This window comes from Lepidochelys kempii, chromosome 9, assembly GCF_965140285.1.
Source record: "Lepidochelys kempii isolate rLepKem1 chromosome 9, rLepKem1.hap1, whole genome shotgun sequence".
In the NCBI taxonomy this organism is placed as follows: Eukaryota; Metazoa; Chordata; order Testudines; family Cheloniidae; genus Lepidochelys; species Lepidochelys kempii.
Genome location: NC_136388.1, coordinates 33,674,057 through 33,701,272, shown reverse-complemented (window position 1 = coordinate 33,701,272; position 27,216 = coordinate 33,674,057). Strand labels below are relative to the sequence as shown.

At 41.1% G+C, this 27,216-nt stretch overlaps 1 protein-coding gene across 2 annotated transcripts in view; it reads right to left on the bottom strand.

Annotated features, from left to right (window-relative positions):
* DNER (delta/notch like EGF repeat containing) overlaps positions 1-27,216 on the bottom strand; it is a 276,274-nt gene that overhangs the window by 89,271 nt on the left and 159,787 nt on the right. For both annotated transcript variants that reach the window (XM_073359834.2, XM_073359835.2), the window contains exon 5: positions 7,938-8,083. In XM_073359834.2, coding sequence (XP_073215935.1) covers positions 7,938-8,083 — 146 coding nt within the window. The remainder of the gene's footprint in view (positions 1-7,937; positions 8,084-27,216) is intronic.

Here is a 27,216-nt window from a genome sequence, read left to right as displayed (position 1 = left end):
GTGAGCTGTAGCTCACGAAAGCTCATGCTCAAATAAAAGTGAGCTGTAGCTCACGAAAGCTCATGCTCAAATAAATTGGTTAGTCTCTAAGGTGCCACAAGTACTGCTTTTCTTTTTGCGAATACAGACTAACACGGCTGTTACTCTGAAACCAGTCTTTAAACTGTAGGGCTAAAGAGCAAGAAAACTTCTGTTAGAAAAATCAGTAAGGAGGAGAAATAAATAAAATGACATTTTTATTCTCAATGGGGTAAAAAACTGTTCATAAATTAATTATATTTGGAAATCAGAAACATAATTGATGCCTTGGCTGATTATCCTCAGTCTAGAATGATTTTTAAAGTAGCTTGGTTGCACGTAGATAATCATAAATGTTAGGGTTGTTTCCCCAGTATGTTCCAAAGAACTGAAGGACTTTTCTGTAGAAATTAAAGAATAGTTATAGTTGTGAGCCCAAATTTTATCTGTAGCGAAGACTTATGAAGGATATTGCTAATTCTCATTCTTTCTGCCTGTAATACTTTGGAATCTGTCTCTTTCAGGAACTGACCTCTCTATGGCTTCTCTAGGTCCAATAGCTCTACCTGCTGCTGGTAGTTAGCCATAAGCTACAGTGTGCTAGAAGCAGTTCCCATTGCAAGGTATTCCCGTAATAAATATGCTCCCTATTATTATTATTCACTTGTCTGTTTTCAGTATGCGCTATGCTAATAACAGATGTATACTAAAACTGAATTCCCTGGATCTTTGACTTATGCTGATTTGAATGGGGATTGAGGGCAGAACACATTTCAGGAATGATCTCCAAATAACCTATTATTTTTAACAGTATTACTTCATTGGCCAGAAAAATGGGGGTTGGATATCTGCTTATTTTGTAGGACCAACAAAAAAAAATGTTTCAATTTGAGAACCACTGTCATAAATGTAAAGAGAAGGGTAAACACCTTTAAAATCCCTCTTGGCCAGATGAAAAACCCTTTCACCTGTAAAGGGTTAAGAAGCTAGGATAACCTCGCTGGCACCTGACCAAAATGACCAATGAGGAGACAAGATACTTTCAAAAGCTGAGGGGAGGGAGAAACAAAGCCTCTCTCTCTGTCTCTTGATGCTTTTGCCGGGGACAGAACAGGAATGGAGTCTTAGAACTTAGTAAGTAATCTAGCTAGATATGCATTGGATTCTGATTCCTTTAAATGGCTGAGAAAATAAGCTGTGCTGAATGGAATGTAGATTCCTGTTTTTGTGTCTTTTTGTAACTTAAGGTTTTGCCTAGAGGGATTCTCTATGTTTTGAATCTAATTACCCTGTAAGGTATTTACCATCCTGATTTTACAGAGGTGATTCTTTTACTTTTTCTTCTATTAAAATTCTTCTTTTATTAATCTGATTGCTTTTTCATTGTTCTTAAGATCCAAGGATTTGGGTCTGTGTTCACCTATGCAAATTGGGGAGGATTTTTATCAAGCCTTCCCCAGGAAAGGGGGTGTAAGTGTTGGGAGGATTTTTGGGGGGAAAGACGTTTCCAAACGGACTCTTTCCCAGTAATATATCCAGTTAGACGTTTGGTGGTGGCAGCAATAAAGTCCAAGGGCAAAAGGTTAAATAGTTTGTACCTTGGGGAAGTTTTAACCTAAGCTGGTAAAAGTAAGCTTAGGAGGTTTTCATGCAGGTCCCCACATCCGTACCCTTGAGTTCAGAGTGGGGAAGGAACCTTGACAACCACATAAACAAATATTTCAGCCTCTTGGAACTGGTGTGATAAGGTACAGTGAGCAAAGAAATGGCCAATGATGGAGTGAATTAGTAAATCTCCTTTTGACTCAATATATGTAACTGCCTCCACCACCTCCAAAAATGAAGTCTACACACCCTTTGACTGAATAGGCAAATATGCTGGGGACATAATCTGAGCCCTTCCATCTATTCCTGTGCATGTAAGGGCCACATAAACTCCTTTGCGGTGGAGGGTGGTGTCGGGGGCATCCGCAAGATACCAGCTTCTTTTTCCAAGAAACAATTGTTAGACCATTGATCAAGAAAAAAATCTCTTCAGCTATCGCCTAGGCTCAAACTTTCATTTTTGGAGGAAGACTGTTGGGACAGCTGTGGCCCTAGTTAGTGTTAGAGAGCATATCATAAACTGTACCAGTTGTGATCACTGATGATCACCATTCCTGATTCTTTTAGATATGTTACCTGGCTTAGTTATCACTGATCATTGTAGCCTGCAGAATATAAATATTGTATCCAGTGGTAATGCAACGAACCTACAGGCCCAAACCCTGTAAAACTCAGCTTGAGCACTTAGCATGAGGCTTTAGACCTACAAACCTTAGCATAAGAAAGTTAACCAATAAAAACACAGAGTTATAGGAGAACCTAACATAAGATTTTTGCTTGGTTTACAGTTGCAAATTTGCTAATTGTGCATGAAATAACTAACACGTATTTCAAGTATTTTGGGATAAGAACATCCGCAAACACATAATTGCAGGATTGTTATGGCAACTTAATTGACATATATGACAATGGACTTGGGATAACTAATATGCTAACCTATAGGATAAGGACACCCCAATATTATCAGGGTGAGGTATTTAGTTTCGGATAGACGAAGCAGAATATTTATATGCATATTCACGGAAGCCACCGGACCCTATAATTGGCCCAACCACCACAGAAGCTAGAGAGCTCTCAGGACCTTGACCACCAGACTAGCTTAGCATGCCAGAGATCAGATAGGACCCTGCCTTCCTACCTCTAGATCTCCATGAGAATTGTGAGGGTATGCATATGGGATGATGTGGGACATCAGGCTCATGTTGCACTATAGTTACATTCTCATTTGGTTTGGAACATTTGTGTTTTACTGACTGTATTAACAAAATTATTAAAATCTCAGCTCTACTCTGAGTGCCACTGTTGTGCACGTCCGGGTCCCCAACAAGAAACTGAATTTGAAATTGAACTTAATCTTTCTGTTGTGTTTGACTCTGGGGCGGGAACCTGGCAAACCTCAAGAAGTTTAACTGTTTTGTCAATTGGGAGTTTAACTGGAAACTCTAAAGGAAAATTGATATAATCAATATCCACTCAACAAATCGGGCAACACAATCAGGTGTGTTTTCTCCCCTACAGAGCCTAGCACTAATAGATGGAGACCCTCAGGTGACTCCATTCCTTTCTCCTTAAGAGAACCAAGAGAGTAATCCTAGACAATTACTCATTTCCCTCAAGGGCTCTCCCATGCAGACACACAGAGAGTTCCATTCTGTCCCCTCTCCTGTTCAATGACCATTTGGACTTTTAGGAGGTTAGAAATACATGTGCTGTCTATAGTATGCAGATGACATCCAACTTTATATTTCTCTCTCTTCTAGCACAGCCAGTGCAGCTGAATGACTTGTTTCATGTCTAACAGAGATTGGGGTGTTGATGAGGATTAGTTGATTGAGGTTCACCCCAGAAAAGTCAAAGGTGATGCTTATAAGGTGCAGGATACAATCTGAAGAAATAGCAAAGCCTATCATTTCTTATGCAGGCTTACAAGCTAGATATCTAGTTGGAGTTCAGAAGCTGCTGGATGTTACAAGTTTCAGCACTTAACCAAAAAACAACTCATCGTGTGTGCTTGGCAAAAAGGTTGCAACATTTTCTTTCAGATACAGATCTCATCAAGGTCATCCAAGCTTTTGTCATATCAAGACTGGATTGCATAACTGTAATACACTCTAAAAGGAGGGACATACCTTAAGACTATTCTAAAATTTAAAAATACATCTGCCTGGCTGTTTGGCCATGTTTATCATAGGCAGAATGTTACATCTGTTCTGTTTGATTGGCACTGATACCAAATGATTTCTGAGTGAGGTTTAATGCATTCATTTTTAGAGCTGCTGCAAAAAAAGTTTGAAATTTGAAATTTTCTGACAAAAAATTATCCTTTTTTCATTATTTTCATGAAAAATGTATGTCGTTTCTCTACCAGCTATAAAGCTCATCAAAAAACCTGAGTTTTGAAATTTTTCAATGAAAAAGGCCATTGTTTGCAAAAATAATTCCATGTTCTGAGTTTTAACCTATAAAACTTTAAATGGTGTGATGCCTTGCTGTCCCTATAGACTGATTGTTTATGTGGTTCTATGCCACTACAACAACAAAGACTAGTAATGATTACATGAATGCGATCTACTGATTGGGCATTCTCACTGAGGGTTCTTCACTCCTGGAAAGTACTTCCCCTTCGGTCTGCCAAGGCCTGGACTTAATGACTGCCAGAACTTGCATCAAGGCTTATACTGAGCATTTGTTTTCCAAAGATTTTAAGGTGGAGTGGTGGATATTGAAAGCGGTTTTGAAGTTGAAGGTTGACAGACCCTATTTGATAGCACTGAACCAATTTTGTTTCTTTTTTCTTTTTTGTAAAACGGTTTGTAAAATGGTTCGGGTCAAAGATCTATATAAATAGGTTCATTACAAATTATAATACACACATCTTCATGAATGAAACACAGAATACACCAACAGGTCATCATTTCTTCCAAAACAGTCAGATACAGATCAATGTATCAATCAGTCAATGTAGATCTTCAGATCTATGTAATATAACAACATATTAACAGATGGAGAAGAGAGAGAGAAGTTGGGAAAATAAACAGGGAGAAAGAGGAAAGGGAGACGTGTACTGCCTTCCTCCTTTTTTAGTGAACATTCTAGTTCTTACGCTTTATCTTCCACATGATTTTTGGTTGAACTACTCCTATAAAGTTTCAAAATTTTTGTACCTGTGCTTTAGGAGTGTTAATTAATTCAGTTAAAAATCCAAACAAATAAAATTATCCATTCTAAATTAAATAATTCTTCTTACTAAATAAAGAATGGGCACATATTCACATTATGATGTCCCATACTAAGTGTTTAATGTATTATTATGTAAGAAGCTTATGTGATTTAGAAAGCTGTGGTTCTGAAAGAAAAATTTAAAATTTAGAAGGAAATAAATTAAAAAATTAAACTAGTTTATGAAATAGGAAACATGACTACTTGAATGAACAACACTGATAGACAACTACTACAGTAAGGCCCTAAACTGGAAAGTAGCTTTTATTTCTAAAATTGTCTTGTAGTAATTGCATGCATATTATCTCAAGTATTTTAAAAACTTTATTTTTCAGGTCTGAAGAAGCTGTTCCATTTTTCCAGATGTTAATACTGTCATGGATATATGGATTTTAGCAGTTCAATTATTATCACTGCAGTTCAAACTATAATTTTCTGTCAAAGTAATGTGCTTTTGTTTCGAGTTTAAATTAGTAAATGGTAGCAGCTGAGCTATTATTTAATTCCCCAAACATGCCAACTTTCCTGTGCACAGAAGGCTAACAGATGTTAATATTTGCTCAACAGCCACCACTATTTTTATCTCCCAAGTGAATATTAAATATTCACAGTTAATCTAGGTTTTTACTGTGCTCTAAAATGTTTGTTGTTAAAAAACATATATATATACACAAGACATTTTCCATATAAACTAATGGAGAATATGTGGCCTAATTCAAAGAAACACAGACTAGACTGGTAAAAATGATAACCAGACAACAGAATTTAGCAGAAGGTTTTATAATTCTTTCCTTTGCATGTTATTTTGTCTACAGGAACTCTTAGACCACTAAGTGATCAATGAAATTCCTATGATCTCTACTATAGTCCTTCAATATAGTATTGTTAAAGGGAAAGAGAAGTGAAGTCAACAGTAATCAGGTATAGTAAGGAAGAACATAACATAAAAACATCAGAATGGCCACAGTGGGTCAGACCAATGGCCCATCTAGCTCAGTATCCTGTGTCTTCCGAAAGTGGCCAATGCCAGATGCTTCAGAGGGAATGAACAGAACAGGGCAATTAAGTAGTGGTCCATCCCCAGTCATCCAGTCCCAGTATGTGGCAGTCAGAGGCTTAGGGACACCCAGAGTATGGAATTGCATCCCTGACAATTTTGGCTAACAGCCAGTGATGGACCTATCCTCCATGAACAAATCTAATTCTTTTTTCAGTCAAGTTATAGTTTTGGCCTTCACAACATCCCTTGGCAACGAGTTCCACAGGTTGACTGTGCATTATGTGAAGAAATACTACTATGTTTTTTTTAAAACATGTTGCCTATTTGTTTGATTGGGCGATCCCTGGTTCTTGTGTTATGTGATGGAGTAAATAACACTTCCTTATTCACTTTCTCCACCCCAGTCATGATTTTATAGATCTCTCTCATATCCCTGTTTGGTATCTCTTTTCCAAGCTGAACAGTCCCAGTCTTTTTGATTTCTCCTCATATGAAAGCTGTTCCATAACCCTAATAATTTTTGTTACCCTTCACTGTATGTTTTCCAATTCTAGTGTATCTTTTTTGATTTTCAACCTTACTCAAATAGCTCTGCCTTGTCTCTACCCAAGCTGATATATAGTTATGTGTAGCGACGCAAGATGCACCCGGCGGCGCCTCCCACTGGTTGTCCTCTGGAACGCCCTCTGCCGTTCTGTGTCTCGCCCGTCATTGGCCCCCGTGTCCCTCCCGGACCCTGGTGCTCCCCTACAGCAGGGTTCTTCCCCCTGCAGTAACCCCACAGCTCTGGGTCTCCCCACCCAGAGGAACCCCCAAACCTCTCTCCCCACCTCCCCTCAGTCTATGGCTACTGCCAGTCACCATCTAGCCCCCCGCTCACTGGGGCAGACTGCAGTGTATAAGCCATTCACCATTAGCAAAACGTGGTTTGAACCTGCTGCCTTTGCCTAGCCCCTGGGCTGCAGCCTCTGCAACCCCAGTACCTGGTTTGGCCTTTGACAAGGCCTGCAGCCTGGGGAGTTGCCAGGCGGGAGCTCCCCAGCTCCTCTCGCCTTTCCCCGGCATGCTCAGTTGCATGCACCCTCAAGCTCTCAGGCAGCTAGGTCCTTCTCCCTCTGAAGCTGGAGGGAGAGTGTCTAGCTCCTGGCTCATAGCCCTTTTATCAGGGCCAGCTGTGGCCTGATAGGGGAAACTGCCACAGCTGGGCCACGCCCTATCAGCCTAGGCTTGCTGCTTTCACCAGCAGCAGCCCTCTCGCAGCCTCAGCCCTCTCCCAGGGCTGGTTTAACCCCTTCAGGGCCAGAGCAGGGTAACTACCCCACTATATTATGCTTAGATGAATTGGTGGCACCATTTTGTAATTTCTGAATAAGTCATTACACAGACTAACATACATGGTGAGAATGGTGAAAGATTACATAAAACCTTAAAAACAACAGAGCTGCGTGGGCTGCACAAACCAGATCGCACAGGTCTGTGGGTTAACGTGAAGATTTGGGTTCACCCCTTATTGCAACTCAGCTCTCTTCAGTGCAGCCTTTGCTTTCCCTGCCCCCTCTGTTCTCAAGCCAGGCTATAGTCCTTGGGGGAAGCTGTGTATCCACTCTACTGATCTTTTACCTAAATATTTAAGAAATTTCCAGTGCAACACGATGGAGATCATTCATGTGAACATATATCAATTAATGCTTCTGTTTCAAAAGGGGGTGTGTTTATATTTTGAGATCACTAGTGAAGAAAAGTATTCCTTGATGGTGAAAGTTAACTTGGTTGTGTTATGATGAAATATACATTACTTTATACTTGATATGAATCATTTTTTGTTATCTGGGCAATGTTTGATTCTTCACCTCTTTAATTATTTATTTATTTGCTTTTCAGATCTTGAGTTTTGTAAATGATGTGACAGATAAGTACACTGTTATTATTCAGTAACCTTTACCAGCTTTTGAAACATATAGACATGCATACATGTACGCACCCACACACAATGGAATTAGTATAGAAATACTAGTCTAAACATATTAGCTATATTTGTCCTACCCCATTTAATCTCTACTTTTTAAATAAGGTTTTTGATAATGTTTCACCTTACCTCAGATGGTTTTGTGATACATTTTCCTTTTCCCAAACACTGAAAGTCATCTGAGTGGCTCCCCACAGGCATGCAGGTGCTGACTTTTACTACCACAGTTAAGCGTAAAGCCACAATGCATTTAGTAACTGAATCATTCACAAAACCTGAAAAGAAACAGAGATTAAAGGTTTTTAATTTAAAATAAAAATTTCTAATAAACGGTTTTATTATTTGTAAAGTAAAAAATATTGAATACATAGAAACTATGGTTCAAATTTCACCCTCATACACGTCTCATGAAACCCTACTGAAAGCTTACATGGGATTTAAGTTAGGGTGGAATTTGTTCATATTACTGATCAAGTTGACTGACAAATGGAAGACATTCCAGAGTCAAGATCCATCATTAGAGTCTCATTCAGCACTCCTTCCTCTGGCAAAACTCCCATTTCACCTCAAAAAATGAATGAATAATTTGCTTAACATGGCCTTAAGTAAAAAGTACTTAACCAGGCCTTAAAGTTGATCTTCAATTTGCCTTTTTTCCGATAAAACTATATTTTAGTTTAAGTACCATAAAATATATAACAGACAACTGCAATAGCTTAGGAGAGTAGACTGAAGTGACAAAATAAAAGCCTCGTTTTACTTGATTTTGTCTGCTTAAGGCAGAATGTTAAACATTTCTGTAACTTTTTTGTAATACATTTCCCTCAGTTTTTAAGGGTAACATGAAAGCAAAGACACCACAGTGGACATATCCAGTTAAAAATTAACTTAAATAATCAATCTGTAGCATGGAAAAATTAGTTTGAATAGAGTTAATAAGCACATCATTGAAACAACACAATATAAATTACAACAAATCAGTAACGACTCAGATGTTTCCTAGTAGCATTTTAAGTCAAAGTTGCGCAGCTTTACACTCTACTTGAAGGCATTACTCTGTTTCAAAGTAACATGAGAACTTTTGAACACCACATTCAATCAATTCCAAAACTTCAGGGACTGTTCTAGGTATCACTGGACTGAACCCTATTGATTTTACTGAAAAATAAAAAAAATAAAAAAAAGGAAGGGAGAAATGGGAGATCCAACTTGTCCCCACCATCTGGTCAGCAGAACAAGCACCTTCAATTACTCTGTAATTATCTGCAGATCAAAGAGTTGATGGCAGCCATTAACATCATTCATAATAACAATGCCTCCATATCAACTCTATCCACCCTCCCTATACAGTTCAAAATATTGACACCCTGAAAGCAAAAAAAAAAATGGAAGAGGACGACTGGGAAAGTGAAGGTATGAGAGGAAAGGAGGCACACAGAATCCCTGGCAGAGGGCAGAATGGGTTTGTATAGAGTCCCTGGTATGCGGGGAGGGAATGAACGGGGAGTTTCATGGTTATAGAGCGAGCTGCGCTTTTGGCCGCTTTTAAGTGCGCCCCTCAGGTGACAGGCTCTAGCTTCCTACACCTCACACTGGGGAGAACAACACAATCCTACCACTCAGACTGGATCTGTGGCTTGCAGCCCTCCTATTTACCAATCATGTTAATCTGAAGGTCAAACTGGTATTGGCATCTGTACGCTCATTTCCTCCAGGAGACTATGACAGAATAAGTTTGCAGTGACAAAGAAACACCTGTTTCAGAACAAAGTAGTATTTATTTGCCAAAGGGTGCATCATATGTATAGCAAATGGGTTAAAACATCAGAGTCCTACAGGGATCTTAACTTCTCTATAACTATCTCAGGTGGGTCAAGCTTATTCCAGACCACTCTTCTGAGTCTGAGAGTTAATTTTCATCCCCACAGACCCTCTTTCCATGTCTCAATCAACCTGGGTCTGCTGACAACCTCTCCTCCCCTCCCCTTCCCTTTCCACAGGAGCAAATCTTTAACTGACCAGTGTCTACTGATCTCTGGTCTCAGCCTGGAAAAAACAGCTGTATAATCTTGCTGGCACCAGGCAGGCAGCCTCTTTACAGCAAGTAACTACCTATTGTGTTTGAGTGTTTGCTGGGATGCTCCTTACCTAGGTCATAATTTTGTCTTTCCTGCTTGATTTCTCCAACACCTCCTTTTGATTTCACCTCATAGTAAGTAACCCATCACAAACACACACAGAGAGGAATGCACAATATTCATAAATATAATACAGCTATCTCCTATTTTGTTACAGGTGAAATGAGGCACACAAAGGCCCTGGCATGAGGGGTCCCTGAATAGACGAGGTGGGGAGGATGGCACACAGGCAGCTTGTTGAATGGTGGTATAAAGAAGCCCCAGGTCTGTGAAATGAGCTCAGCCTATAGAAGCAACAAACTGTGCAATTTTCTGGTTCGAATTTTCCAGCCAAAACATACTGTTTAATATACATTTCTCTCCTTTTAATACAATATTCCTTCTGCTGCATATTAAAAAAAACAGTTGTGTATCTGTAAGTCATTGTTACGAAATAAATTGATTTGACAATACCACAGCCATTTTGTGCACTCAGCCACCATTAGCTGGAAGCAAGAACACCACACTATTAGAAATAATTTGAGCTTTGTATAAGCACAGGAAATAGCTGCAGCTGCACTTTTGACAATAAGGATAGAAAATAAAATTGGAAGAATCATGAGAATGGGCGAAAGTGTGGATAACTGACCTTGGATTTGAGTGTTCCTGATTATGAGTTTTTGCTGATGTTATGACTAGGAGTTGCTTGCTGATGTTAGGAGAAATGTTAGTTTGCAAGGGGTTATTATGAGTTATTAGCTTTGTTTTGAGCAACCTATAAAAAGATCAGTCAGTGTGTGTAATTTGGAGAAATTTGAAGAGGTTTTCTATGAGCTAGGAGGCTGACATCCAACTCCCTTGTGGCTAGGAGGAAGGCTGGCCACCACAAACCTGCTGCTGACCGCTCAGCACCATCTCAGACTTTGGGTAACTATATCTGGGTTGCTCTGGACTATTGCTATTTTATATGTGTGCTTTAGATGCCCTGGGTCCAAACATTTGGATCCATGAGGGAGCATCCACACAACCACATTGGAGGCTGCTATATAAAGAGCTCTGAGCTTGTATGTCAAGTGCATGTGCAGGAGAAGGTGAAAGATTTTTGGCTGAAAGCACTCTCATTTGTACCAATCATTTATCAGATAGAGGAGCTGTCTACCCCATTGATTTATTTCCTGACACCGCCTGGAGATAGGAACATATAAATTAGCATAGTTTCAGGTTGAGAAAATTCTGGGCAACGGCATATAGTAGTACTATTTGAAAACTAGCTATAACACAGGAATGGAAATGGCAGTATGACTTTGGTTTTAGGTAGAAAGGCTTTGCTGATTGAGGGATATTTGAAAACCTCTTTCAGCATTCACTTCATCATCAATCTACAAAGCTGGTATAAACACTTTGAAAAGTTTCCAGAGAGTTTGGCAGAAGATCTGAAGTGCACTTTCACAGGTAAATACATTTAGAAGGCCCTTTTGGAACAAGTTTATTTTCCTCCATTTCTTCAGGTGAACCCTCCCAACTTGCAGGAGACACAACTGGGGACCCTCAATGGAGAAAAGACAGGGGATGCCCCCTTAATATGTCACAGAGGCAATGGGTCTGCTGCTGCTGCTGCTTCCATTCAGTAAGGAGGAAAGGACAGGACAATTTGCAGGCTACTATCTCTCTCTTTGAAGAAGACAACTGCAGGTAAGGGTGAGGGCACCTGAAAGGATGGAGGAGAAATTTGCAAGGAGAGGAAGGGAGCCTCTACAGATTCTAGAAGATTAGCTGAACTGCCATATTGTGAGGCTTGGAGAATTAAGATATTCATATTTATATCATCTAAAATTTCTCTAAAAAGAAAAGGAGTACTTGTGGCACCTTAGAGACTAACCAATTTATCTGAGCATGAGCTTTCGTGAGCTACAGCTCACTTCATCGGATGCATACCGTGGAAACTGCAGCAGACTTTATATACACACAGAGATCATGAAACAATACCTCCTCCCACCCCACAGTCCTGCTGGTAATAGCTTATCTAAAGTGATCATCAAGTTGGGCCATTTCCAGCACAAATCCAGGTTTTCTCACCCTCCACCCCCCCACACACAAACTCACTCTCCTGCTGGTAATAGCCCATCCAAAGTGACAACTCTCTACACAATGTGCATGATAATCAAGGTGGGCCATTTCCTGCACAAATCCAGGTTCTCTCACCCCCTCACCCCCCTCCAAAAACCACACACACAAACTCACTATCCTGCTGGTAATAGCTCATCCAAAGTGACCACTCTCCCTACAATGTGCATGATAATCAAGGTGGGCCATTTCCAGCACAAATCCAGGTTTTCTCACCCCCCCACCCCCATACACACACAAACTCACTCTCCTGCTGGTAATAGCTCATCCAAAGTGACCACTCTCCCTACAATGTGCATGGTAATCAAGGTGGGCCATGTCCAGCACAAATCCAGGCTCTCTCACCCCCCCCCCTTTTTTTTCCCGGGGACACACACACACACAGGGTGTGAAAACCTGGATTTGTGCTGGAAATGGCCCAACTTGATGATCACTTTAGATAAGCTATTACCAGCAGGACAGTGGGGTGGGAGGAGGTATTGTTTCATGATCTCTGTGTGTATATAAAGTCTGCTGCAGTTTCCACGGTATGCATCCGATGAAGTGAGCTGTAGCTCACGAAAGCTCATGCTCAAATAAATTGGTTAGTCTCTAAGGTACCACAAGTACTCCTTTTCTTTTTGCGAATACAGACTAACACGGCTGTTACTCTGAAACCTAAAATTTCTCTGGCTTTGCATAGGAAAGCCCCAAGGAAATCCTCTAGTCTCTTTTCAGAATTAACCTAGGATGTTTTTTTTTAAATGTTGGTATCTCTGCATTATTAATACAGGAATACTAATATTGTCTATATGGATCCCTCTCCTGAACACGCACTTGACATATGTGACTTTGCACTCCATATGATTTTATGAAAATATGCTAATAAGTGTGAATATAATGTAACTGGAATATGCTTCATGCAAAAGGTCTCTTGTAAGGTATCATTACAAAGCTTATAATCTACTGAGTGTGGTCATCCTATTTGTATAAAGGTATCATTCTTGTATCTGAAACTAGAAATATGAAATATAACTCTGAGGTCCTATTGTAATTATGCAAAGTGTGGGCCATTAATGGCGGTTTAGAATCTTGATGGCTCCCATCAACTAGGACAATTGGTTGTAAATGGCTCTGTTTACTTGCAAGCCTTCCTGTGAGTCAGACCAGGAAGAATGAAGGCTTGGGGTCTCACAAGACATATGACCATGTCACCTGGTACTGGAATCCATCTTAAACCTGGAGGTTCCAGTCATGAGAAATCCCCTAGTTACCACCTGAGCTAGAGGTAACAAGAACTGTACAAGGGGAAAGGATTGAGCCCACACTCAGAAGGAGTCCAGTCTGTGAAAGAAGCTTACTGGAACATCTCTTTTGTGAGATTTCATCTGTATTCAGTTTCCTACTGTATTCGGCTTAGACTTGCGTGTTTTATTTTATTTTTCTTGGTAACTTACTTTGTTCTGTCTGTTATTACTTGGAACCACTTAAATCCTACTTTTTATATTTAATAAAATCACTTTTGCTTATAAATTAACCCAGAGCAAGTAATTAATTCCTGGGGGAGCAAACAGCTGTGAAATCTCTCTATCAGTGTTATACAGGGTGGACAATTTATAAGTTTAGCCTGTATAAGCTTTATACAGAATAAAACAGATTTACTTGGCGTTTGGAACCCATTGGGAGCTGGGTGTCTGGGTGCTAGAGACAGGAGCACTTCTTAAGCTGTTTTCAGTTAAGTCTGCAGCTTTGTGTGAGGTGGCTCAGACCTGGGTCTGTGTTTGCAGCAGGCTAGCGTGTCTGGCTCAACAAGACAGGGTTCTGATGTCCCAAGCTGGCAGGGAAAACGGGCTCAGAGGTAGTCTCTACACATAAGGTGGCAGTCCCAAGGGGGTCTCTGTGACCCAACCCATAACAACATACACGCTCAGAGCTCTTTATATAGCAGCATCCAATGAGGCTGTTTGGATCCTTCCCTCATAGATCCTAATGTTTGGACACAGCGCATCTAAGAAGGCACAGCACCCACTATAACTCAGTTCATTTCAGTTGCAGAGGCAGTGAGTTAAAAGGCTTTTTTGTCTCTCTCTTTTCAGTGCCTCAGTTTTTATTAGTTAGTGGTTTTATCTTTTTAAAAACACAAAGAGTAGAAACCCTTATGCTTCACAATGTAAGCCAAGCTCTAACTAATGGTGTTAGGAAGACATCTCCCCTACGAGCTGTTTAATTCTATAACTGTCTATTACATTTTGTTCATGTGTTTTTTTAAATCTTCCTCTGAAGCACTGGGTACTGGACACTATCAGAGACAGGATATGGACTAAATCAAACCAGTGGAAGGTGGCAGCAAACTTGTCCAACCAGGCTACACATTATCTGTCCTGTACTTTTGGCAAAACACACTGTGGCAAACTTGTCTTACAAAATGACAATGAGTCTTTAAAGCCAAATTTCTCACTGGATGTCCTCCTGGCCTCTACTGGAGTGTGCATATAAGTGCTTTTATGGGCTACCACACTCCTGCCAACACTGCTGTCCACCCTGGACAGCATAAGTTATGTTGGTATAAATTGGCATAAGTTATGTTCCTCAGGGGTTCACTAATTCACACTCAAGAGATACAACGTATATCAATGTAAGCTGTAGTGTAGCTATAGCCTAAAAAGCACAATGTTACCACCATCAATCTAAACACAAACATAATAAATTCTAATAAAACTAAATTTTGATCCAAATTCATCTGAGGTTCTAAAAGCAGCTTTATACATCATGGAAGATTTTGAAAAACCTACTTAAGTTTTGTTTGTTTCTCTTTCCTTACCCTTAATTACACTAATACAGGCATGAAAATGAGATTTATTTTTTTTACAGCTCACTTTCTCCTGATGTTATTCCCCATCTGAAGTCATACATTTATTTGTGACATCAAAATTAGTTGCTTGGAATGTGACTGATATGCATCCAATAAGGGATTAATATTTCTGGAGGTAATAAACAGCAAGACCCTAAGGAAATATTCTATTTTTATGCAAATACCATTATTAACAAGAATGACCGAAGAGAGAAGCAGAAAATACATTAAATAGAAAGATTTTCAATGACACATTACCCTCCTCTTGCACCCTAAGATTTCATTTTTATGTAGCTATTCCCTAATGCAGTTATTCCCAAAGAGATAATGATGTTTACATGGTAAACAGGGATGTAATTCACACTACTATTCTTACCCATCACAAAAGAATTTACGGAATACAACTGCATTTTTCTTAGAGTTTCATAATGTTTTCTCCAAGAATTTTTTCTACTATGTGGTAAATTCTGCCTCTCTTCCAAAGGTCCCTGCCTGATGTGGAACCTGTACAAATCAATTGCATAGGATGAGCGAGATCTTGGGAACTCACACAGGGGACATGTAAACCTTAAAAGACCAGTTCTCTGGGAATCTCCTGCATGAAGATGATGAGCACCCTTGCGAGTGTACCAACAGATCCACTAGACATTCTCTCTGCCTAGGGAAGGCATAGGTACCGTGGAAGCTACTCTAGCTCTAAGATTAGTTCAAGGGAGCAGCTCTGTTGCTAAGCTACAGCTTGAGGCAGTGGAGGATACCTTTCCTTTAGCCCCAAAGGAACTCCTCTGTTCACAGCCTAGCTGCTTGTGCTACATACTGGAGACTGAGTGGTTTATTTGCTCAGAAAAAAATTTAGAATAATATATAAGTTATAATGAGTACAGTACTCAATAAAACAGGGGTCCTGTTTCTTGGATGCTGAAAGAAAGCTATTTCCAGTGCTTTTATTAAGCACTCCTTAGCTTCTAGGTATGTTAGTAATTCTATGAGTGCTGTCAAAAATATTAATGGAGACGTTTCCATTTCATTTTACAATTTTACTGTATAATCTGGATAATTAGTAAGTGTTTCTAATTTGTAATGATCTATACCTTAATTTCCAAGTTGCAAACCGAAGGGTGAGGGGAAAAAGTGCAGCAAATGTCTTCTTGTCCAACATAAATTTAATCAACTTGGATTTAACCACAATCAATTAGCCAATATTCCAATAGTCTCGATGAAAAATTTACTAGATATATCTCTGATGTCTGGTTTGACTAGTAAAGTGGTATGCTGCTGACCTCTTCTAAAAACTACCAAACTGTTCTGGATCTAATCAACATCATATATTACCCATCAGTATAAAGATGCAGCCAAAACTCACCTCCTCTTATAACAGAATTTGATAGTCCTAGACAGAGACACAAATATATAATTATATGTGCATGTTTGGAAATATCTAGAGTTTATTTGCTTGTCTGAAACAGATTGTTACACACTCTTCAGGGCAGTTCCCTGAAGGAATTTAAAATCAGCCTCCTTTGTACTTTGACTCTCATTACTATTTTGGCAACAAAAGCCCTTGGCAAACTGCTGAAGAAATCATTTCTCTCACTGGAGTGCCACATTTTTTCTTATAATTCCTAATTATTCCACCTAATTTCCAAAGATTGTGAAGATAAAACAAGGCTATTTATTTTTACTTTACAGTATTTAAATTTACAAAAAGAAAAGGAGTACTTGTGGCACCTTAGAGACTAACCAATTTATTACAAGATTCATAAATTTTAAGGCCAGGAGGACCATTGTGAAAATCTAGTCTGATCTCCTATATAACATAAATTAATTATTTTCTGCTTCAAATCCAATAGCTCTGATTGAACAAGAGCATATCTAAGATCTACTTTAATTTCCAGGTAGGAGGATAATTTCAGACATGTTTACAGCTCCCTTGATCTTGAGTCTCAAGAAAAATAATATAGCTGCTTATAATGATAGGTAATTTTGTTCAATTTAACTTTGCAGTCTTTCCAAGGCCCAGTTACAATGTAATGATGTCAAAGTAATTTCAGGGGAAGAAGTCAGGGCTGAACTATTTATACCTGTGTGTATGAACAATTTGAAAACGTTATAAATCAGAATCTGAAATGGAAGAACTCTGCATCTATTTTAAAGGAAAGAATCTTTCAAGCTTATACATAATCAGTTGATAGTGAAAAAATATCCATACGATTTCACTAGTATCATACATGGTAAAATAGACTAGATCTCATTTCCATCATTGCTGTTTTTCATTCTTCAGCCTCGGAGCACAAAGCATATACCTTAACCCTTCCATTTCTCTCACTTGGAGAAAGTCGACGAACAAAAACGTAGGAAAGTCAAAACACAACAATCCTCCTCCACACCAGTTTGGCACATAGCTTGGGTCTTGCAACTAATTAGGAATATGGCCATTTTGTTATGTAGATCAGAAACTCCAAACCACACCACTATAACCAGTACAGCTAGTCCTTCCTTCTCCCATAAAGCAGTGCAGTCAGAGGGTGCCACTATATGTACTTGCCCTCTGGAGATTCTGCCCCTGTGTATAAACTACCACAGAGGGCTACTCTGGCTACATCACCTGGAAGCCACAAACTACAAAATGAAAAGGAGTACTTGTGGCACCTTAGAGACTAACCAATTTATTCAAGCATAAGCTTTCGTTAGCTACAGCTCACTTCATCAGATGCATCCGATGAAGTGCACTCTCCCGTGAAAGTTTCCCAGAATCAACTGGTTAAAACCGTCCTTGAGATGTGGAAAATAGTTAGTCTTTATGTACTTGGTAGTATATTTAGAGATGCATGTGTCTTATTAACTCTGTTTTTCCTAGAGCTCCAGGAAGAAATCCCAGCCAGTGTTTCACCCTAGCTGAGATTTGGGGGGCGTGTCATAAATATAAAGGGAAGGGTAAACCCCTTTGAAATCCCTCCTGGCCAGGGGAAAGCTCCTCTCACCTGTAAAGGGTTAAGAAGCTAAAGGTAACCTCGCTGGCACCTGACCAAAATGACCAATGAGGAGACAAGATACTTTCAAAAGCTGGGAGGAGGGGGAGAAACAAAGGGTCTGTGTCTCTGTCTATATGCTGTTTTCTGCCGGGGATAGACCAGGAATGGAGTCTTAGAACTTTTAGTAAGTAATCTAGCTAGGTATATGTTAGATTATGATTTCTTTAAATGGCTGAGAAAAGAATTGTGCTGAATAGAATAACTATTTCTGTCTGTGTATCTTTTTCGTAACTTAAGGTTTTGCCTAGAGGGGTTCTCTATGTTTTTGAATCTAATTACCCTGTAAGATATCTACCATCCTGATTTTACAGGGGGGATTTCTTTATTTCTATTTACTTCTATTTTTATTAAAAGTCTTCTTGTAAGAAACTGAATGCTTTTTCATTGTTCTCAGATCCAAGGGTTTGGGTCTGTGGTCACCTATGCAAATTGGTGAGGCTTTTTATCCAACATTTCCCAAGAAAGGGGGGGTGCAAGTGTTGGGAGGATTGTTCATTGTTCTTAAGATCCAAGGGTCTGGGTCTGTATTCACCTAGGCAAATTGGTGAGGCTTTTTACCAAACCTTGTCCAGGAAGTGGGGTGCAAGGTTTTGGGAAGTATTTTGGGGGGAAAGACGCGTCCAAACAGCTCTTCCCCAGTAACCAGTATTAGTTTGGTGGTGGTAGCGGCCAATCCAAGGACGACGGGTGGAATATTTTGTACCTTGGGGAAGTTTTGACCTAAGCTGGTAAAGATAAGCTTAGGAGGTTTTTCATGCAGGTCCCCACATCTGTACCCTAGAGTTCAGAGTGGGGGAGGAACCTTGACATGGTGGCAGCGGTGGGGGGAGGGATAGCTCAGTGGTTTGAGCATTGGCCTGCTAAACCCAGGGTTGTGAGTTCAATCCTTGAGGGGGCCATTTGGGTCAAAAATTGGGGATTGGTCCTGCTTTGAGCAGGGGGTTGGACTAGATGACCTCCTGAGGTCCCTTCCAACCCTGATATTCTATGATTCTAAGTGAGCTGTAGCTCACAAAAGCTTATGCTCGAATAAACTGGTTAGTCTCTAAGGTGCCACAAGTACTCCTTTTCTTTTTGCGAATACAGACTAACACAGCTGCTACTCTAAAACCACAAAATGACTATCTTCCTTTGCTGGACATAATGTTCATAACATTGATAACAGATCATGATCTCTACTGTGACAAAGACAAGGGAGTACTTTGGGTCTGAGGAACAGTGCAAGGCTTTACTTGCTGTTATCTGGCACAAGTTAGGTATCCAAGCTGTTTTGAATTTAACAAACGAATCAGAAAGTGTGTCAGTGAGTCTCTTATTACCTTGTGGATAGCAGCATCCAGTGAAGTGGAAGAAAAAATGACGACACAATACCATCACGTGAAGAACTCAAACGCAGTCTCTGACAACTGACAGACAACTATTTTCCCATTTCAAGATGCTGGATGTGGGATCTCACAGCCACAGCATAGGTGACTTTTGAGAATAGCTACAGAATCTGAACTGGACCCACCAATGAAGTAGAGAAGATGACGTTACCAAAGCCATCTAGCAACAGTACAGGAAGGTGGCTGATTAAGGTAATGTGGTAATGTGCAAGATCACTATTATTGTGCATTACTGGGAGCGTAGCTGGTTGTATGGATGGGGCTGGGTTCAGAAAAGTAACAGATGTGGCTCCTGGTGCATGCACGTTGCTTTGGCTATTGTGCTTGGTGACTGCAGAAATGCTCTCTCATTATTTCCATGCTACAGTGCATCCAACACAGAAATATATTTTTCTCTGGCCATGCCTGTTCATACAGTGCTGGAACAATAATTAGTAATTTTAAGATTGAAATACAATTACCCTCCATCTCCTCCACTAAAGCACTAAATTACAAAGCTCAAAACTGAGTCTGTTCTGGGTCATGCATCAGGGTCTTGTTCGCCATTTGTTTCTCTGGTGAACATACACATGATGCTTGGGCCCTCCAACTGTATCTGATATTGACAATTATCATGACCCTGAACACCGGAACAGTTACACTGGCATACAGCCACCATACTCAGTACATTGTTTGTGCATGTGCACACTTGGCTTTTAGTGTCAGCGGTGTGCATACTCACCAGGAGGGCTTGTATCGATTCAGAGTGCAGTACACCATGGGTAGGCATCCCACTTTGCAACTCGACACCGTCCAGTGCACTCTCTTTTCGGAAGCTTTGGAAGTGCATGATGGGGCCAAAAAAAGTTGAGCAGGAATTACGGGGAGCATGGAGTCAACTTCCCAGTTTGCAACTGTCTCCATCCCATCATGTTATCAGTTTCCCATAATTTTTGCACTTTTTTCAAAATCCCACAAACCCACGCAGCCCTCTTCAATGTCTGCCATCTCTGACAGAAGAATGGAGCCTGCACAGTTCTACACTATTATCATGAACATTGCAAGCACAGGGTGCACGATCTTGGAGTATTTGCACAGCTGCAAAAGAACCAAATGAGCGGAGAACACAATTCCCCAAAGGACTGACTGCTGTGGGACATCAGAAGAACCAATTTCAAGGTTGCTGGTGGCATTCACGGAGCAGCTGTAGATATGGAGTGCTGCTTCTGGGCCCAAGAAACAAGCACTTTCTGATGGGATTGGATCAAAATGCAGGTTTGGGATGATGAGCAGTGACTGCAGAACTTTCAGATGCACCAGGCCACATTCCTGCATCCATGTGCCAAGCTCACCCCAGCCCTCCAGTGCAGGGACACCAAAATGAGAGCGGCACTGACAGTGGAGATCAAGTGGGCATTGCACTGTGGAAACTTGCAATGCCAGATTGCTACCAGTGAGTCAGGAATCAATTTGGAGTCAGGAATTCCACTGTGGGGGCTGTAGTCATGCAAGACCATTAATCGCGTCCTGCTTTGCAGGACTGTGACTCTGGACAATATGCAGGATATATCCTGAACTGTGGTAGAGCAATAGATGGCACGAATGTCCCTATTTTAGCATCAGATCACTTTGCCACTGAGTATATCAACAGAAAGGGCTACTTTTCTATGGTTATGCAAGAACTGGTGGATCACCAGGGATGCTTCTCCGACATTAATGTGGGCTGGTCAGGGAAGGTGCCTGATACTCGCATCTTTAAGAATACAGGACTGTTCAGAAAGCTACAAGCAGGGACTTTCTTTCCTGACCAGCGGATTACCATGGGCAATGCTGAAATGCCAACAGTGATCCTTGGGGATCCAACCTACCCCTTGCTCACGAAGCCACACGCTGGTCAGACTGACAGCATAAAGGAACAAATCAATTACTGGTTCAGCAGGTGCAGAATGACAACTGGTATTGTTTACAGCGCTGTAGAGGGCAGAGGTGGAGCAGCAGTCTGTTGAATCTGAACTGCAAGACACAAGGGCTATGAGAAGAGCTCAGCATGGATCTATAAGGTTCAGGGAGGCTTTGAAAGACCTTTTTAACAGTGAGCCAGAGTAATATCTATTGTAGTATCATAGCAGCCGGGCCCTGCTCTTTTATGGCCTGATATGAATTGTTGGTCATTGCTGTACATCTATGGATATAACATTGTCAATGAACCTATTAATTTTCTTTGTGACTTATCCTATGAGTTGTGTGACACTGTGCAGTAACAGGTAATCTGTTGCTTTCAGAACTTCTGAGTATATGTGGTGAACTAATACAGATGAATTCTGTTGTTTGGAACATAATTCTATTCTGTAACAAAAATCATTGCAAAAAAACTCTGTGCTATTTTAAAACAAATATATTAAAAACTTAAAAAATTAAGAGAACTGAACTTATGAAGTGGAAAGAACATTCATGTCCCTTTCAGCCACATACACCTTCCGAGGCTTGGTAGTGCAGCAGGCCTTGATGCCACATAGATTGTGAGGCATGTGTAGGGAGATCCATATATTGAGTTCCCTCTGGACTGCAGAGGGAGACGAGCTTGAGATCATTGAACCTGCAGGTCCATCAGAGTCTGCAGCATCTGTGTTTGCTGCCTGAGAAGCCCCATTATGTCCTGGTGCATCTCCCTCCTTTTCCTGCTGGGATTTCTGGGCCTCCCTCCTTTCCACTCTTTCCTTCTCCAGGCTTTCCACAATGTTCATCTTCCAGGCCCTATGCTTACAGTCCAATATGCAGCACTGGCTTGCAGGATGTCATTGAACGTGTCATCCTGAGTCCTCTTTTTTTCTCCTTATCTGGCTCAGGCGTGGAGAGGGAGACCCTGAAGGTAGCAATGGCTGCAGCTGAAGATGAAACACTCAGAGGTACCATTGTGAGCATATTCGCTACCGTAAGTGAAACTACAGATTCTGAACTCACTCCCCTACATTCTCACTTTACTTGGGACTGCTTGTGCATGGCGCCCAACACACCACCAGCCATGGTGAGTATGGCCCTCTGGGAGTTGGGGAAATGAAGAGGAAATTGCTCGGCTGCATGATTCTAGGAGCGCAGGGCAATGGCACTGAATATTGCCACCATTTTTCATAGGCTGTGATGCTTTAGCTGATATCTCACTCCTGAGTGTCGCAAAGGCAGAGAGAACATAGTTGCTGCGAGCATCCCGAAGACACCCAGAGCCTTGTGCTGCTAGCCTGTGTACTGCAATGGTGCCTACTGAAATTATAGCTGAGTGGCATGGGAAAGTATCCTACCGTGGAGGAAGAAATAAGGCAGCCCTCCCCAGAACCCTTCAGCAGATAATTGCAGAGAACCTTCATGAAACTCTCGCAACAGGATTCAAAGGACACCTCTGTGCACAGAAAAAACCGGCTCCGCATGCCTCTCTCCCCCACTCTAGAGGGGAATGAAAAGTAGATAGCAATTCTACCTCTTTTGGTAGTGCCACTACCTCTTCTAGCACGAGTAAATTAATGAAAAGTCAAAAAATGTGTCTTGCTACTTTGGGGGTGCCGTCCTCTGTAACCCTTCTGCCTGTCAGAGTTGGCAGCAACAAGGGCCAGGTTCAGTATCTAGGGGATCCATTCCAATAACACAATGCAAAACCGGCTTGAGCCCCCACCCAGTGACCTGGGACAAATATATACCACCCCTCACTGGGCACCTCCAAGAGGCAATACTTCCCCTCTCGCAAGCACAAAGTCTGAATGTAACAAAAGCCTGTTAATAACAGAGAGAAACAATGCAGCATTATGTTGGGGAAACACCAGCAACAGCATTCATAACACAACCCATGAGCAAAAAACCCACCCCACGCAAATTGGGGCATGGTTTCCCTTTGGTTCTTGAGTCCAACAACCCAAAAGTACCCAAAGTCCCAAAAGTCCAAGAACCCAAAAGTCTCTGTCCCTGGTCAGTGCAGCCCTAGAGTTTGAAAGTGTATCTGCAGAGTTTTACCTCCCAACCTGGGTGGAGATTGGGGGGGGACCTTACGTGGTCCAAAGCTGATTGCCCCACCTCTCCATGGGTCTCTGCTCCGCTCCACCAGCCATCCCACGAATCGCTCCACTCTGCCAGCTGCCCCCATGAGCTGCTCCAGGCATCCAACAAACTGCTCTGCTCCTCCAGCCGTCCCGCAAACTGCTCTGCAATATATCTTCAGGCTCCCCCACTACTTAACACAAGACTCAGTGATTTCAGCTCTTAGTAAGTTTAGGTCTTTTATGATTTCAGCTTGTAGTAGGGGAGCCTCAGTGCTGGTGCACCACTGAATTCACCTCAGCAGCCTGTAACTAGACTCCTAATGGAATCAAAATTAGCTCTGATATTCCACAGTGAAGAGAGGAGGAAGTGCAATTAGCATATAAGGCCCTTGCCAGGGGGGCCCATACCACCAGGTATTAATACCTGTCCCCAGCCTCTCTCAATTCACTGAGTTTTGGAACCCATGTCCCTTGCCTAGCACGTGCTACTTAGTTGATGATGAGTCCCTCCATCATAACAAAAGGCCAAGTACAGTTCCACTGTCCTTGATTCACATAATCAGGATAATAACAATTTATTCTTCCTGCCCCAAAAACAGAGAAACTGGGGATCCCACAGCAGCCAAAGTGACCATCTGGGCAGCTACGGGATCATGCTACGCAGGGTGGTTGTGCCTATGCAAATGAGATCAGCCCCTGAAGTTCTTTTCCACAGCTTGCCACAACTCACTACCAGATGTCAGGGTGGAGCTCATCCTGACTCTGCTTACACCTCTAATTAAAAATGTAGCTACACACTTACCAGAGATTCCTTCCCCTGCACCAGGCTTGCCCGTGCTTGACTGGCAGGACTGTGGTGGAGTCAAAAACAGGTCCTGGCTTACTGCGCAGCTGGATCCCGCTATCTCCTGTTTCCCATATTACTCCTCCTTATCCACTACCTCCTACTTGCTGTTCATGGCAAGGGCCTGTAACTCAGGCTCCTCAGAGGTATCTGTGGTGCTGTGGGGGGGAGGGGGTATCTTACAAGTATGCCTTTGTAAAGGCAGCAGGTCTGCAGCTCAGCACCAGATTAATTGTTGGCCTCTCTGGCCTTCTGGTATTCCTCCCGCAGCAACTTGGCTTTCACACAGCACTACTGCTGGTGCCTGCCATACCCCTTCTCCCGCATCTTCTGAGCAATCTGCTCGTAGATACCAACGTTTTTATGGCTGGTCCATAGCTGTGCCAGCACAGCCTCTTCTCCCCACAGGCCCAGGAGATCCAGTATCTCCTGCCGGCTCCAGGCAGCAACATGTCTGGAGTGTGTAGCTGGCATGGTCAGCTGGGCAGTTGTGCTCAAAAATGGAAAGCTGTTAAGTGTGCTCGCCAAGCTGGGCAATCAGGAAAAGGAATTTCAGAAATTTGCCCACCCCTGCACTAGAGAACAGCTGCCCAGAACATCACAGATCCCTCTCCTAAAATACTGCTAGGCAACATAGCAGCAGTGGACCTATATATACGGTTGTGATGGCAGAACAGCTGCCATGTGGACCCAAACCACGTTATTTGTAACTGGTTAGCAAACCAGGCCTCCACCCAGTTACAAAAATCACTGATGTTGAAGTGTGGAGGAACAATTTGTTACAGAAGGCATGAATCAGTCAGACCCCATTTTGGCAGCAGCATATTTGATCTCCATTGTTATATGTAGAGCTTAGTGACAAACATATCAAGAACCCTTTAAAATGCTTTCAGAAAAAAAATAATCATATGAAATATTGGGATTTAAAAAGTAATTCTTCTCTGAGCAGCAACTCTAAAATCATCATCATGTGGCTGCATCTCTATTGTTTCTCATTAATACTATAAAAAACCCACTCAATTTCCAAATAAACACACGTTCATTACTAACTACCAGCACTGAAAATCACACTGGGCTTGGATAGTCAAGTTGAGTCATTTCCTTCTTATACATAATCCCAACACAGTAATATTACTGCTGGACAAATTATGCTCTCAGTCTCAGTAAAATTTGTCCAATGCCACTAACCTTAGTGAGGATCACTGAGGTACAGACTGATAACAATGAAATTGCATAGGTGCAACTGAGGACATGAATTTGGCCTGCAGGTCTTTATTACTGGTAGTGGTGATTGCGAAGGAAAGTACCCAGCTTGACTTTCAAAGGTGAAGCTGAATTTTGCAGAGTTACAAATAGAATATATTTGTAAACTGAACAAATATGATTTGAAAGAACGAGGAGTACTTGTGGCACCTTAGAGACTAACGAATTTATTTGAGCATAAGCTTTCATGGGCTAAAGTCCACTTCATCACATGCATGCAGTGGAAAATACAGTAGGAAGATATATAGATATATATATAGATATATATTTATATATACACACAGAGAACATGAAAAAATGGGGGTTGCCATACTAATTCTTAACGATACCAATTGATTAAGATGGGCTATTATCAGCAGGAGAAAAAAAAACTTTTGTAGTGATAATCACTACATTTTTTCATGTTCTCTGAGTGTGTGTATATATATATATATATATATATATATATATATATATATATATATACACACACACACACACATCTTCCCACTGTATTTTCCACTGCATGCATCTGATGAAGTGGGCTTTATCCCACGAATGCTTATGCTCAAATAAATGTGTTAGTCTCTAAGGTGCCACAAGTATTCCTTGTTCTTTCTGCTGATATAGACTAACACGGCTACCACTCTGAAATATGAGTTGGAATCACCTGGAATAAACCCCCAAATGAATTTTCACTGCCACTTTTCTGTGTAGAACCACATTTAAAACAGACCGTGGCTTTGTGTTACTGTCTCTAAATATGGCACAGTTTGATGAAAAAAATAAACCATATAAAGATCAACAAAATCACATACCAATGTGATATGGACCCTTATGAGATTATTTGCATACTGCCTGCAATATCAGCTTAGAGTGTGGCTTTCTGCCATGTCTCTGAGGGCTGTATTTATTGCACTAGACAATGTGCCAGCATACTAAAAGATGGCAGGATTGGCTACACTAATAGATTTCCCATATGAGGATTTCCCACTACACGCTTGTTGTGTTCCTGAATGAAAGTAATTGAGAACACCCACAGTGCAGGAAAATTTGCAATTAACAATATTTTGAGGCCAAACAGGCAGACCGTCAGAGTGTCTGATCCCCCAAGGAGCCCAGGCAGACTGTAAAAGGCAGAACTTGGGGTTGTAACAAGGGGATCTGCTGTGGATTAGGTGTGTGGTGATGCCCATGAGGTTTTATCTATGCTGGTTGGTTCAGTCTGACGACGTGTACAGTCATGAAAGCATTGGCTAACCCTATTTTAACATATACACACTATATAATAATAAATAGTAGCACCAATTATCTGAAGACCTCAAAGCACTTTACAAACTTAACAAACTGTGCCTCACAAAACCCCTTTGAATTAGGAATTAGTATCCCCATTTTACACATGAGAAGAGAAGTTAAGTGACGTGTTCAAGGCCTCACAGCAAGTCTGTGACAGAGCCATGAATAGATTGCAAACATTCTGACTTCTAGTCCTGTGCTTTTTTCATTAGACCATCATTTTGCCTAAAGAGAAATCCGAAAACTGAAGGGTTTTGCCCCCTAAACTATAGATATCAACAAGTCATAAACCATCTACCAGAAGCTTTAAAATGCTGAATTTCCAAAGGTTAAACTACAAAACATACTCACTTCCCATGTACTCACTTCCCACTGCTGGGACATGCAGTAGTCAAACGTGAACTGCAAAGTATATGACAAAATTAAAAAAAAATATTTGTAAAATTTCTATCTCCACCCCAAAAAATGCAGAAGTTGCTTAGAAATACAGCACTGTGTTTTGGCAAAAATTGAATTAAGTATCACTTGCCAGTC